Source organism: Ammodytes marinus (assembly GCF_949987685.1).
Source record: "Ammodytes marinus genome assembly, chromosome: 4".
NCBI classification, from domain to species: Eukaryota; Metazoa; Chordata; class Actinopteri; order Uranoscopiformes; family Ammodytidae; genus Ammodytes; species Ammodytes marinus.
Window position 1 is genome coordinate 13,299,818 of NC_137233.1, and position 12,756 is coordinate 13,312,573.

The 12,756-nt window shown below is 42.8% G+C and overlaps 1 protein-coding gene across 1 annotated transcript in view; it reads right to left on the reverse strand.

Moving 5' to 3' along the window:
* Positions 1-12,756, reverse strand: part of chd5 (chromodomain helicase DNA binding protein 5) — a 50,186-nt gene that overhangs the window by 21,043 nt on the left and 16,387 nt on the right. Inside the window, exons 3-17 of the mRNA XM_080026409.1 lie at positions 11,895-12,122; positions 10,459-10,577; positions 9,497-9,738; positions 9,203-9,315; positions 8,891-9,017; positions 8,402-8,568; positions 7,228-7,455; positions 6,492-6,698; positions 5,662-5,873; positions 4,887-5,018; positions 4,606-4,714; positions 3,689-3,880; positions 3,067-3,267; positions 555-692; positions 162-283 (exon numbers count right to left, since the gene is read on the reverse strand). Coding sequence (XP_079882535.1) covers positions 162-283; positions 555-692; positions 3,067-3,267; positions 3,689-3,880; positions 4,606-4,714; positions 4,887-5,018; positions 5,662-5,873; positions 6,492-6,698; positions 7,228-7,455; positions 8,402-8,568; positions 8,891-9,017; positions 9,203-9,315; positions 9,497-9,738; positions 10,459-10,577; positions 11,895-12,122 — 2,537 coding nt within the window. The remainder of the gene's footprint in view (positions 1-161; positions 284-554; positions 693-3,066; positions 3,268-3,688; positions 3,881-4,605; positions 4,715-4,886; positions 5,019-5,661; positions 5,874-6,491; positions 6,699-7,227; positions 7,456-8,401; positions 8,569-8,890; positions 9,018-9,202; positions 9,316-9,496; positions 9,739-10,458; positions 10,578-11,894; positions 12,123-12,756) is intronic.

Below are 12,756 nucleotides of genomic sequence, written 5' to 3' on the forward strand. Positions count from 1 at the left end.
GACGTACATTATGGACCTTTTTATTTATACTACTATGAAAGAAATCACACAATGGACCAGTGCTTGAAAAAAACGATGTTTTTGCCTGCCGTGTCCCACCTTGTCTCACCTGTTAAGATGGAGAAAGATAGAAAGACAGGGTGAAGTGTGAAAGGACTTACTTGAAGCGCTCTGGTGTGAGGAAGTTAAGCAGGTGGAACAGCTCCTCCAGGTTGTTCTGAAGAGGAGTTCCAGTGAGCAGCAGCTTGTAGTAGATCTTGTACCCGTTGAGAATTCTGAAAAACTGGACAGGACACATTGTGTGTCAGATAGGAAAAAAAATACATGCCTCCAAAGGTTATACAATGACGCACATTTGAAAAATGTTTTCATGTCTTATCATAGTCTTTTTATTTCAGGGAAAAGTGTATACGCAAACATTTCTGCCTCATATCTGTCTGTGTTCCTGCTCCTTTCCTGTTTTCTTTGTTTGTTTGATTTGGTTGTGTCCCATGCTGCTTTTGGTACAGGCTACTACCAGTGCCAGAAATGCAGTTGTTGTTGTTTTTTTTAACCTTTGATTGGTTGTTCTTCAGTCTGTGGGCCTCGTCTACCACCAGGCAGGCCCATGTGATGGAGCCCAGGATGGCTTGATCTATGGTGATCAGCTCGTAGGAGGTCAGCAGCACGTGGAACTTGATAGGAGTGTCTTTCTGCAAGGGGAAAGCATGCATGTGGAATTTCATTTTATTTTTTAATAGGGACGATGCATTTTTACATAGTTCCAGTACAAAGAATGTTACTGATGTCCTGCACAGAGAGTACCAGTATATAGTATATCTTTCGCTAACTGACAACCCGTGTCCCTATTTGGGCAACTCAATCAACATACAAAGCCTTCATTGATCAACATATTAAAACCATAGTACAATACAGAATACAATAAAATGCACATACAGCAACACAAATACGGTACTATATCATCGCATTGCAAAACACTATAACCTATAAGCAACGAAAGTAAGCTAAAAATGGGTACAGGCGTGTGTTGCTTTTGGCCAGTTTTCAACATTGGTTGTGAACAACTTTTTATATGGTATTAATTTGATTTCAACGGGTAACGGGGGAGGACAAAACGATCTAGTACTCAAGTCTACTGCTGTGTTTTCTATTTTATTCCTAGAAAGTATAGTAAAACAATTTTTTTTTTCTTGGCCCGGAAAATCAAATGCCAGTGTCAGGTTGTGGGAAAACAAATCCCAACCCTTCTTGCAAGTATAGGTTAAAAAACAACAACTGCAGGGTTCTCAACCCTCACGCAATGAGAGTGAGACACACGCATTTCAGGCAATTCACACGCTCCACGCCACACCTTGCATTTCTCACGCAAATTATAACTCTGCCAAACAATTTTTTTTATATATAGCCTATAGCTTCGATAAATCCTGGCCTTCACCACCATCACCTAGTGTTGCCACCTTATTTATACTATCTATGGTTGCCACCCGTCCCGTTTTTCCCGAAATTGTTCTCTTTTTTCACCAGCTGTCCCGAGGAAGGAAAAATCTCTCCCGGGACACAATTTGTCCCGTTTTTTGGGGAAAAACTCATTCGTTTTTTTGGGGAAAAACTAATTTGATTTCCTTCGTTCAGTAATTAAGGCCGTTTCACACGGGCCGTGGCGTTTGTTGCGCCCACTAATGCATTCTGCGAGAGCCGAGCGGGCAGAGAGAAGGCGCAGCGTTTCGTCAGGCTACACGACAAGCGTGCAGGGGCGGTCCTAACGATCTCGGGGCCCGTTTCAAGACCCTGTGTGGGCCCCCCACATTTATTTTTTATTTTTTTCTATGAATAATGCTTGTGCATGCTCCCCGCAAAAATAAAAAAGATTGTGGAAACTAGTTGGTTCATAGACGGATTATGAGATAATAGGCCCAGACTCTTAAAGCCCCCCCGCCCCCCTCCCTATCCAGTCAGTTACATTGACTTTTCCGCAAAGATACATACGTTTACTGGCATAAACATATTAAGGGAGTCAGTGTTTCCCACAGGATTTTGGGATACTGTGGGAGATATCCTGTACCTTGTTGGGGGGTCCGGGGGCATGCCCCCCTGGAAGAAAATTGGTACAGTTTTAAAGTAAAATGCATCAATCTGAAAAATCTATCTGGAAAATTTAGATTTAAATCAAATCTTGAGCTGCAGAAGGAACATTATTTTTCTTAAACAGGCAGCACTCTTTACTCTGCAACTGTAAAAACATTTCAGAAGATTGGTCTGCAGACCCATGTTATATGATGGAGGGGCCCATTGCAACAGATACAGGGTGGAAAGCTACTTTTTATGAACAGTATATAATTTACATGTAGAAAGTTTATTCCTGTATGTGTGTGGGGGCCTTAGAGGCCCCTCATGAAGCCCATAAGACATAGCTAATAATGCTTTTGTTTTGCACTTGCTTTTTGATTTTTCACCTACTAGTTGAGGGGCCAAGTTGGTTTTAGTGCTCCCACATTCAAATGCGGACGCCGAAAGAGTCTTCGCCATGGTTGGTCTTCACCAGCACCAGAAACAGACTAGCCCTAGAAGGAACATTGTCCTCCTTTATGATGGTCTAAATGGCTGGTGTGGAGCCACAGTGCTTCAAGTGGGAGCCAGAAAACCCCTATCCTGAAGGCCTCAAAATCTGCCACTCGAAGCTACAACAGCGAGCATCAGTAATATCCAGTATCCATATTTGCTGAACTGAACTAAGAGTTTTACTGAAATAACTACCCCGAACAACTACCCTAGGCCCAACACCCATCTCACTAGTCTGGCATTTGGTATTAATCCAGTTATACTTTCATCATAAAATTACTACAATAGGCTATATTTTAACTAAAACAAAGAAATTATATTGAACTGAACTTGTGTTAAAAACCATTATTATGCTTTAAATTAATAAATAAACACACAATAAAATTTCGCTCGCGCGCTTCGCGCGCGAGCATGGGAAATCCGCTTCTGTCTCACTCTAAACAATTTCCAAAAGTTGAGAACCCTGCAACTGTGATATGGAAAAGCTGCGTGAGCCTGAAGTTTTACCTTCATGCGAAACACCTTGCGTCCTGATTTGACGGCGCTGTCCTCGTAGGTGAACTCATTCTCCCTGATGATGGCCCGGCTGTCTTTGTCTCCGGTGTACGTCAACACGTAGAAATCCGGAGCCCACATCTCAAACTCCCTCTCCCAGTTGATGATGGTGGAGAGAGGCGCGCTCACCAGGAAGGGCCCCTTCGAGTGGCCCTGAGAGGGAAGGAAAGACATGACTAAGCAACTCTCATATCAATGGAAGAAGAAGAGAAGATACAACTTAATTCATCCTGAAAGAAAATGCATATTGCCAGGTTGCTCCAAAATTTATAGGACAAATATTATAAAATACAGTAAGTGAAACATAACATATACAAAATGTTATAATAAAAACAAAAATAAGTGTTAAGTAAATTCAAAGAAACAGTGCCTCTAAGAAAGAATGGATACTTTTCTTATTGTCCAATATTATTTATTCTACAGTATGTCTGCATTGCCATTTGTATCATGAGGATCTGTTTTTTGAATTTGAATACCTTTTACATTGCACTCAGAGAACCAACATGGGGCATACCTGTATATGCTGTGGAATATGTGCATAATAATAATAGGAGACATATCCCTCCGCCCTCACCTCCTTATACAGTGAGTAGAGGAACACTATTGTCTGCACCGTCTTTCCCAGGCCCATCTCATCAGCCAGGATGGTGTCTGTGCCCTGTGCCCAAGAGAACCTCAGCCAGTTCAGGCCTTCCAGCTGGTACGGGTGCAGTGTTCCCCCCGTGGCGTTAATGTACCATGGCTGGTGCTCAAACTTGATGGTGGGCTGTTGGTATGAGCATATACACTGGCTTTTGTAACAGAGTAATTACTTGGTAAAGCATCAAAACCTTTGGCAACATTTTTGCCTCATGTGGATAGTAATTATATGTTCGATATAATAATAAAATAACATCACCATTAGAATGATAATTAGTGTCATTACAAGACACTCATGAATGCTGTGTTCTGATTGGTCAATCCCTGCATTCTACGGTATTTAATTCACTGTTGCCATGGACCGACAGACATTGTACAGATGATCGATCATCACTTTCTGTCATATCAATCCGCTGACTGACGTGTACTAACAGTTAGGCCTACTGCTCCTTCAAAAAACAATGGAGTGCTTTTCCAACATTATTTTTGAATGAATCTAGAGAGCAGGGAACTTCAGAGTCATGGCTAATGTCTGAAAATATTTGTGTTACAACTTGAGTGATTTCGGCCACAGTTTTACATATTTACCGTATGGAGGAAGTTCCCACCATAGTAACCCTATGTTTTGTACCGTAAGGGATAAGATCATTTCTAAATTAATAAAACCAAACGGAAAAGAATGTTTTGCTTCAATTCATTAATTTATTTAGCTAGTAGCTGTGTAATAAGCATGTTAATATTTACATTATCCCTTACATAATAAAACTTATCCTGCAATGTTATTTTTGAGAGATGTACTGCAGCCAATGACAACACAGTGTTGTACTTCCAATAAACAAGCATTTAACTCACATCTATGATGGGAGCATCGGGAGGGACCTCCCTCTTTGGATGGTCCTCTTTCAGTTTCTTTCCCTTCCTCACCACCAGGGGGCGCTGGTCCTCCCCCAGTATTTGCTCCCTGGCAGACAAATTGCAGCAACATGGTGAGCACAAGCGGCTCAAAGCAGCAGGGGCATGACACAGACAGAGGGCAGGACAGAGGGGAAAACGGCTGTTGATGCCACATCATTTCTCATGCTACACAAACAGCTGTGGTTCAAATGAGTGGTAAATGCCAAATGTGGACCAACCTGTGGTCCCAGTACGAAGCCTTATGAACCTCATATTCTGGGACGTCAAAATCCTCCATCTCCCAGGTGCACTGGTCGTAGGGCAGGTCCCTCCACTTAATCAGGTAATGCACATCGCCATCCTTATCAAAGCTGCAGGGAAGAGCAAAGAAAAACAGAGAGCACAGGGCTTTTAGAGGGACTGTATACTGTATCAATTATTAATATTAATTATTTAATGAGAATCAATTTGTTGACATTTGTTAATGGGCTATGACACATACAGTATGACGTGCAAAATCACATTAAGTCACGTGTTGTCCTCCCTGCAATTGTTGATGCAAAGGAATAAGGCCGTATCTTAGGGAGCAATCTTTTAAAATGGTTGATTCAATACCAGAGCTCCTCTGAATCTGTCTGAACCTACATGATGTCCATACGTGTGAGGGACATGCTCTAACATAAGCCTGAAAAAAAAATAAGTCTGGAAACCATAGGGGCGAAATAATTTACCGGGTGTTGAGTTTGTCGAGAGAAATGTTCCGTGCCATCCGGCGCTATCGGATTTAACGTGGTTTTAAAACACCCAGGAAGATGCTGCGCCGTGAAGAATATGATGTTCACGTTTATAAAGTGATATTACAGAGCGAGCAGAGGCAGGATGACAGCAAACTGAGAGCACCGGCTTACAGGCAAGAATTTCCGACTCTGTAAAGCGCATTAAAAAGGGAAAAAGGGTGAATGAGCCTGGATGTAAGGTGTGTTAACAGTGTGTGTGTCAACAGTGAGCCGCCACCTGTGGTTGACTATCCGGTGGATAACCATCCACTCTGGTTTGATGCCGTAGCGGTAGAAGCGGTCGTCCATCAGGGCGTACTGGGGGTCTTTGCTCTTCCTCTTCTCGTTGTTGAGCTCTTCCTCTCCAGAGCCGTAGTCAAACGCGGGGGGCTCGTCCATGTCGTTCTTGCGCTGGTAGTTCCGATACATAACGGTGTGATACAGCTCCAACTGTGCCAGCACACACATACACACACAATACAAATACAACCATCAGTTAGTTCTGCACTTTTTCCATACAGCACCACCTCTGACAAAGGGCTCATTTGACTCCAACATACTGTAGAATCCATCCGCAACACTGAGACTCATTTAATTAGTACTACTTCCAAGTTCCAGAATGGATTTAAAAGAAGGCGCAAGACACAAAAAATCGCTCTTTCTAAACAAACCATTGTTAAGAAGACATCTCTAAATGAAATGTCAGCTACGTCTCAGAGAGCTCTGAAGTGCTTAGTAATTGTAGTTTGGATTGGTTTGACGCGTGAAACAATGTGCACTTACGTATATGAACATATATGTCTTAGAGACTTGACAGCTAAATGGCCAAAGAAAGCCCATCATTTTATATTAAACTGTAAAAAGATTGTTCCAGTGAAAGCTCCCTTGACTGGATGTGTGTGTGTGTGTGTGTGTGTGTGTGTGTGTGTGTGTGTGTGTGTGTGTGTGTGTGTGTGTGTGTGTGTGTGTGTGTGTGTGTGTGTGTGTTTCACTTTAAGCAAAGAGGACACACAGCAGCACACAAGAGAGCCCGGCAGACACTAACACACATCTGTTGGCTTACTGTACCTGCAGCTCGCTGACCCAGGAGCAGTGCCAGTAAGAGAGGTTAGCCCACTTTACGAAGAACTCCCTCTCCGATCGGCCTTTCAGCGGAGGCTTGGTCAGCGGATCACTTGGCTCGCCGTCGGGCCCCGCGGGCAATTCAGCTGGCAGCGGGGGGTCTCCCCACGTCCAATGGAGAATCTTTTGGACTTTACCCTTGAGTGGAGGGCACTAAGAAGAATGAAAAAGAGGAGAGGTACTGCGATAAAAGCAGTCATCTTTACCGTGTGTGGAAGCAGTAAGGCACATTATTTGGGTCACCACATGGATCTCCTCACACACAGGTCTAGAAGGCTCAATAGTAAATTCAGCCTCCACCTTCCTCCCTAAACAACCACCCACAGAGATGCAGCTTGATGTTCTACTACGTTACAAAGAAACTGACGAAAAGAACATCAAAGCACAAGGGGAAAAGAAACACCAGGAGTATGGATGCTTACTAATGTTACCATAGGTCCCAGTATAACAAAGTAGATGACTAACAATTAAAATAGAAAATTCCACCAGCTATTGTAATGGTTTTTACAATGTCATCACAAAGGTTACAAGCAGGAGTTTAATACATCTTCCGCCGCAGGCTTAACACACATCTCTTTAAACTGCACTTTGACTAGGAAGAATGATAACTTACAAATAGACACATTGAGCAGTTTTCTTTGGAAACGGTAAACAGTGTATTTAGAGTGAAATGTGAGCTCACCATACAGCGTGGACACAGCCACTCTCCGTTGGGGATCTCGGGCAGAGGCGGGTTGAGGCAGTGGATGTGGTAGGAGGACGGGCAGGTGTCACAGCACAGCAGCTCTCCTCCATCTTTACACACTCTGCAAAACTCCATGTGGTCATCCTCTTCCTCAGCTGCCACCTCTTCCTCCTCCTCCTCCTCCTCCTCCTCATCTTTGGCCTCCCACTGGATACCCTCCTTCTCCTGAGGGACACACGTGGGCACGGACTAAGGTGAGGGGGTTTGCGACAGAAGGTTAAATACTGCTAAAATTAAATTTACAACCACCTTGATGTTTGAATTAAAGCTGGCCTGGATAATTACTACAAGGACACATTAAGATGCATGATATTTACTGATTTTTTTTTCTTCCATTGGGCTTGTCTTTAGGGAGACAAACTTTAACATATTGGCTGGTAAGACCAAAAAGCTGCCTGCCGTTTTTTATCACTTGTAACAGCCACATACTCCAGCAATAATCCAGAGACCCCCGCAAAGGGTCACAAGATAAAACCAAGAAGTCATGAGACGATTTTTCTAAGATCTAATTGCTCCTTTTTTGTGTCATGCTGCTGCCTACTGCTACCTCTTCATGACTTTAAAAACAACTGAAATGAAAGACAGGGTAAGTGAGGAAAGCAAAGTATTATTCAACCTGTTATTTTGTGTTTGTAAGGAGATGTTGCTTGATTTTAAGGTGTCACAAGCCAAAAGGGATGGTAACCACTGGGGGAGATAATAGCTCAAACTAAGGTCTCATTGATGTTACACTTCCCTGACAAATATCCCAGTGAACCCAATATCACCATGAGATTCAAACACACACAGATCAGAAGAAATCAACATAAAGTATAGGGTCAAAAGTCAGATGTCTTGAAGTATGAAATACACTAATGAAGTATCTCCAATTTTTTAGTTTAAATGTTTAATTTGGGTTTTTTTTTATACAGTTGATGCAGTTGAAACATACCACAGATAGATTCTACCCACTTAATTGATGCACTTTTGATTTGACTGGCAAGTGAACACAATGGTCAATCCCACTGGTCCCCCTAAAATAACCACCCACAGAGGACACATTCAGCAGGTTGCTAGCCTACATACAAATAAAAAATGTGATGATTATTATATATGAAAGTAATGTACTCACGCAGTGTGGACAGCTCCATTTGCCCTCAGGGGCTTTCTCCAGCTCCGGGTCCAGACAGACCAGGTGGTAGGCTCGTGGACAGGTGTCACACAGGATGATCTCTCCGCCCTGCTGGCAAACCTCACAGTAGTCCTGGTGGTCTGTCTCATACCCATCACCATCTTCCTCTGCACAAGGTAAAAACAAGAGTCAAAAAGCTTGGAAAATTCCCACATATAGAAAGTCACCTGAATGCAGCCTTTGTGAATGCAAAAGTATAAAGTTTAAACAATACAATGAGACTGTGTGAGTGTGAGGGTAGGCATTTGCTGAGAAAAGACCATCTGCCTTCAGTTAACAGTCGCCCAAAACAAATAAAAATTCAAAAATACATCTAAAATTTCATAATAAAACATTCTGGTTCTGAGGGATTTCAACAGGATTTTAGAGGGGGAAAAGAAAAATAGACGGCGGAGCATGGAAAGCGTAAACACTGGAGAGTAAACATACTTTTCCGCTTTTTCCGCCCACGTCGGGCCTTTTTCTTGGTGGCGGCCCCCGAGGTATCAGAAAGCACAGAGGCACTGTGGATGCTGATGTCATCAAAGTCGGACTCCTCCAGGAAGTCCTCCTCACTCTGGAAAAATCACACACACACACACACACACACACACAACCACTGAGGAGCTCAGGGCTACGCAAAAACAAAGCATTTAAATACACCAACAGTCTAGTCATTTTGATGCCATTGGAGAAAATCCAATATAGTGGAAAAGCTTGGATCAGGATTGAGCTGAAGAAAAGGATTACGGAAAGACATACCGAGGATGCTTTCTTCTTCTTCCCACTTTGGCCCGACTTTGATTTGGTCTTCTTGGGCTTGGTCTTCTTCTTTACCTCCTTCACAGACTTGCTTCTCTTCCTAACCCCAGGTCCTGTAGAGACACACACACAGACACACAGAGGCAGACACCCACACACACACATACACACACACACACACACACACACACACACACACACACAAACACACAAACACACACAGCGAAACATCAGACAAGTTAACCCAGTCCTATTCAAAGTATATGTGCTGTTTCTCAGTTCACTGGGCCTTACCCTTTCCCTCTTTGGTTTTGGCTTTTTTGATTGGCCCCGGCTGGGTGCTGGGCTGACTGACGCTGACAGCAGGCGGCTGTGCCACGGTTACCGTTTCCACGGCGGCGGCCACTGCGGCGGCCACTGCGGTGGCGGACGCGCCTTTGAATGGGTTGTTGGCGCTGAACTCCCGCCACTTAGCCCCTAACACTGTCATCATCTTTGACATGGGAATCTTGGGGTTCTTCTTGGCAATGAGAGGCCTGAGAAAAAAACAGATGGGGCAGAGCGAGAGAATACAACTACAGTTAAGTTAAGCTAAGTGATTTGCCAATTAACACAAGGCTACATTGAAATTTGACACAACACTTGAAGCAGGGTCAGCCATAGTACAGCCGCCCCTTGCGCAACCTCATGGTAACTGGCCGGCCCCCCTCTTTTTCTCTAGGCCATCCTACCACCACAGCAGCTTTATTATGTCACACTTTAACTCCTGTTGAGTTTATTTTTCTACTACTACTACTCAGCACTGGAGGGAACTGTGGTCTTGATTTGCTGACAACCCTGCGCTGCCCCTCAAGTTGTGTTCCGCTGTCGGCTTCCACTGTGTGTATGTCATGTTTGTGATTTGTCAGGGTAACAGCTTGAGGTTTGGCACGTTTTGGCCTGTAGAAGATAGCGGGTCACAGCGCCAAAGTCCCAGAGCCTCCCCCGGCTGTCACAGGCATCCAGTAAGCAGCTGAATACTCACAGGTGGCACTGCAGGGGCTCATGCTCCACTTTGTCGAGAGCAGCAGCGGTTTAGTGGAGCCAGACAGCCCCAGGTGAGACAGGCTCTTTATACACACAGCCCAGTTCTCTCTCCAGCTCAGACAAACAGTGTTAGCTTGTCTCACTGTGGAGTTTCTGTCATCCGCCTGAGTGAAAACCGACACAGAATAATTGATATGGGGGGTAATCCACACTCAATATGAGATGCTTGCCTGAGGAACTGGCTGAAAGCTTTGTAGTTGGTGATGGTTTTATAGTCGTCCTCGGTGAAGCCATACTGCACGTCCTCCAGACCCCACTCCAGCATCAACTGGCCGGAGGACTTGGGTTCCTGTGGTATATACAAGTGGAAGATTAAAAACAAAATAATAAGGTAAACGATAGTTGTGATGATAATCATTGATTGTTTGTTGGGTGTTCTTTTAGAAAACGGCCACAACTGTCTGATCATTTTATATAAAATACTTTTTTCGTGATTGTTTAAATGTTCATTGCAATAGCGGTCAGTGAGTGATATCCATCAATACAGTGTGAGCACACCCCCAGCTGGACAGCGGGTGGTAAAAGGTTGATTAAATTACAAATTGATGTAATTATAAAAAAAATGTTGTTGCTTGCTGTGCTTCGATCAAATGTCCCTGGGGTATACGAAAAGCATTTCAAAAGCAATCTATTAAAAGCAATATATATATATATATATATATATATATATATATATTAGGGCTGTCAAGCGATTAAAAAAAATTATCTAATTAATTACAGGCTCTGTGATTAATTAATCTAAATTAATCGCACACTTATATGACACTTTTATGCCTGTTTATAAACAACTGTAGGCCTATAGGCTACCGTTTGTCTCTCTCTCTCCGTCTCTCGTAACTTCTGTCTCCTCCCCTCAGCCAGGCTTCTACATTAAATATATTTAGGAACTACTAGCGCCGAAAGAAAAAAACACAAAAAAACAAGCAGGCTAAATGACGCACACACACACAAAGGAGGAAAAAAGACAGGCATATGCTAGGAAGAGTGAGAGGGGGAGGGTGTCCGTTGAGACGATCGCAACTAGCAAACAAAAGTGAGACACGAGGAAGATTGAGAGATAGGCCTACTGTTTTGAACCTACATTGTTAATTAGGCACCCACTAAATCAATAATGCACAGACACTGCGAGAATAACATAAGACGTATTCCTACCTTCATGCTTATTTGCCCGGAGCAGCCCATAACATAGAGCCCTCGGCCCCTTTACCCTGCTTCTTTCTTTACTTCTTTACCCGTGCGGGCGGTGTCCGCAAGATACAGGTGCAGCTCCGCTATCATCTCACCTCTTTAGCACCGGGTCAAAGGGCAATATAGTAGTGCGATTAATCTGCGTTAATTTTTTTAATCGCGTAAATTTTTCTGTGATTAATTAATCGAAATTAACGCGTTAATTTGACAGCCCTAATATATATATTAGGGCTATATATATACATTATACGATATATATATACAGTATATTATAATTTTATTATCATATCAAGAGATGATCAATTCAATGTGACTCTCAGACATTGTTGGGCCCTGTATTGGCCTTCTATTGACAAACAGTGTGATTTGGTTGTGATGTAGGTGTCAGGATTCCTGGACCTGGATCACACAGACTCACTTTCATGTTCCCGTCATCGTCGTCATCGTCCTCCTCCTCTTCCTCCCTCTTTTTCTTCCTGGGCTTCTTCTCTTTCTTCTCCTTGGGTTTCTTCTTCTTCTTCTTGGTGGGTCCCAACGCGCTGCTCTCGCTCTCTGAATCTCTCATCTCAGCAGGACGCTCCCGTTCCTCCTCCACCTCCGAGGTCTCCTCCAAGTCACTGTCAACTCTGGCCGGCTGGATCCCTCCCTGCAAAGCATTTGGACACATATTATGGACACTGTACTGGATACAGTATGTATTAAAAAATTAAAATGTACACAATGTATACACTGGGATATGATTGAAGAGTTTTTTTTCTGTTATTTAATTAAAGGTGCTCAGAGGAACTTTCAGTTTTTGTTAAGTCTTGCACCCCCTTTGGACAAAAGCGGTAGCGTTTTTACGACACCAGGCCTAGTTCCTGGGTGAGCGTACCAACAAAGGCATAAAGAAAAAGTACACAAAAATAGCATTATTTACACTGATGGTCTAGTTTGCTGTTACATGTAGGCCAATTTATGATCATTAGAGGAAAAATTAGACTGTTTCAAATATAGTTCCTTGTGGCACCTTTTCATTAAAAAAGTGATACGATTTCATATATTCTAGATTAATTTAAGATAAAGCTAAATTAATCTAGAATACAAATGATTTCAGAAGGTTGACATTTCTGTATGATAAATCCTTTTTATGATTGCTTTTATGTTAATTTTCTAATATTTTGAGATACTGGATGTTTTTAATTCAATGAGCTGTAAGCCGTTATCATAAAAAATAAAACAAAAGAAAGGCCTGACATATTTCACTTTTGTAATGAATCTAGAATAAATGAAAGTTTATA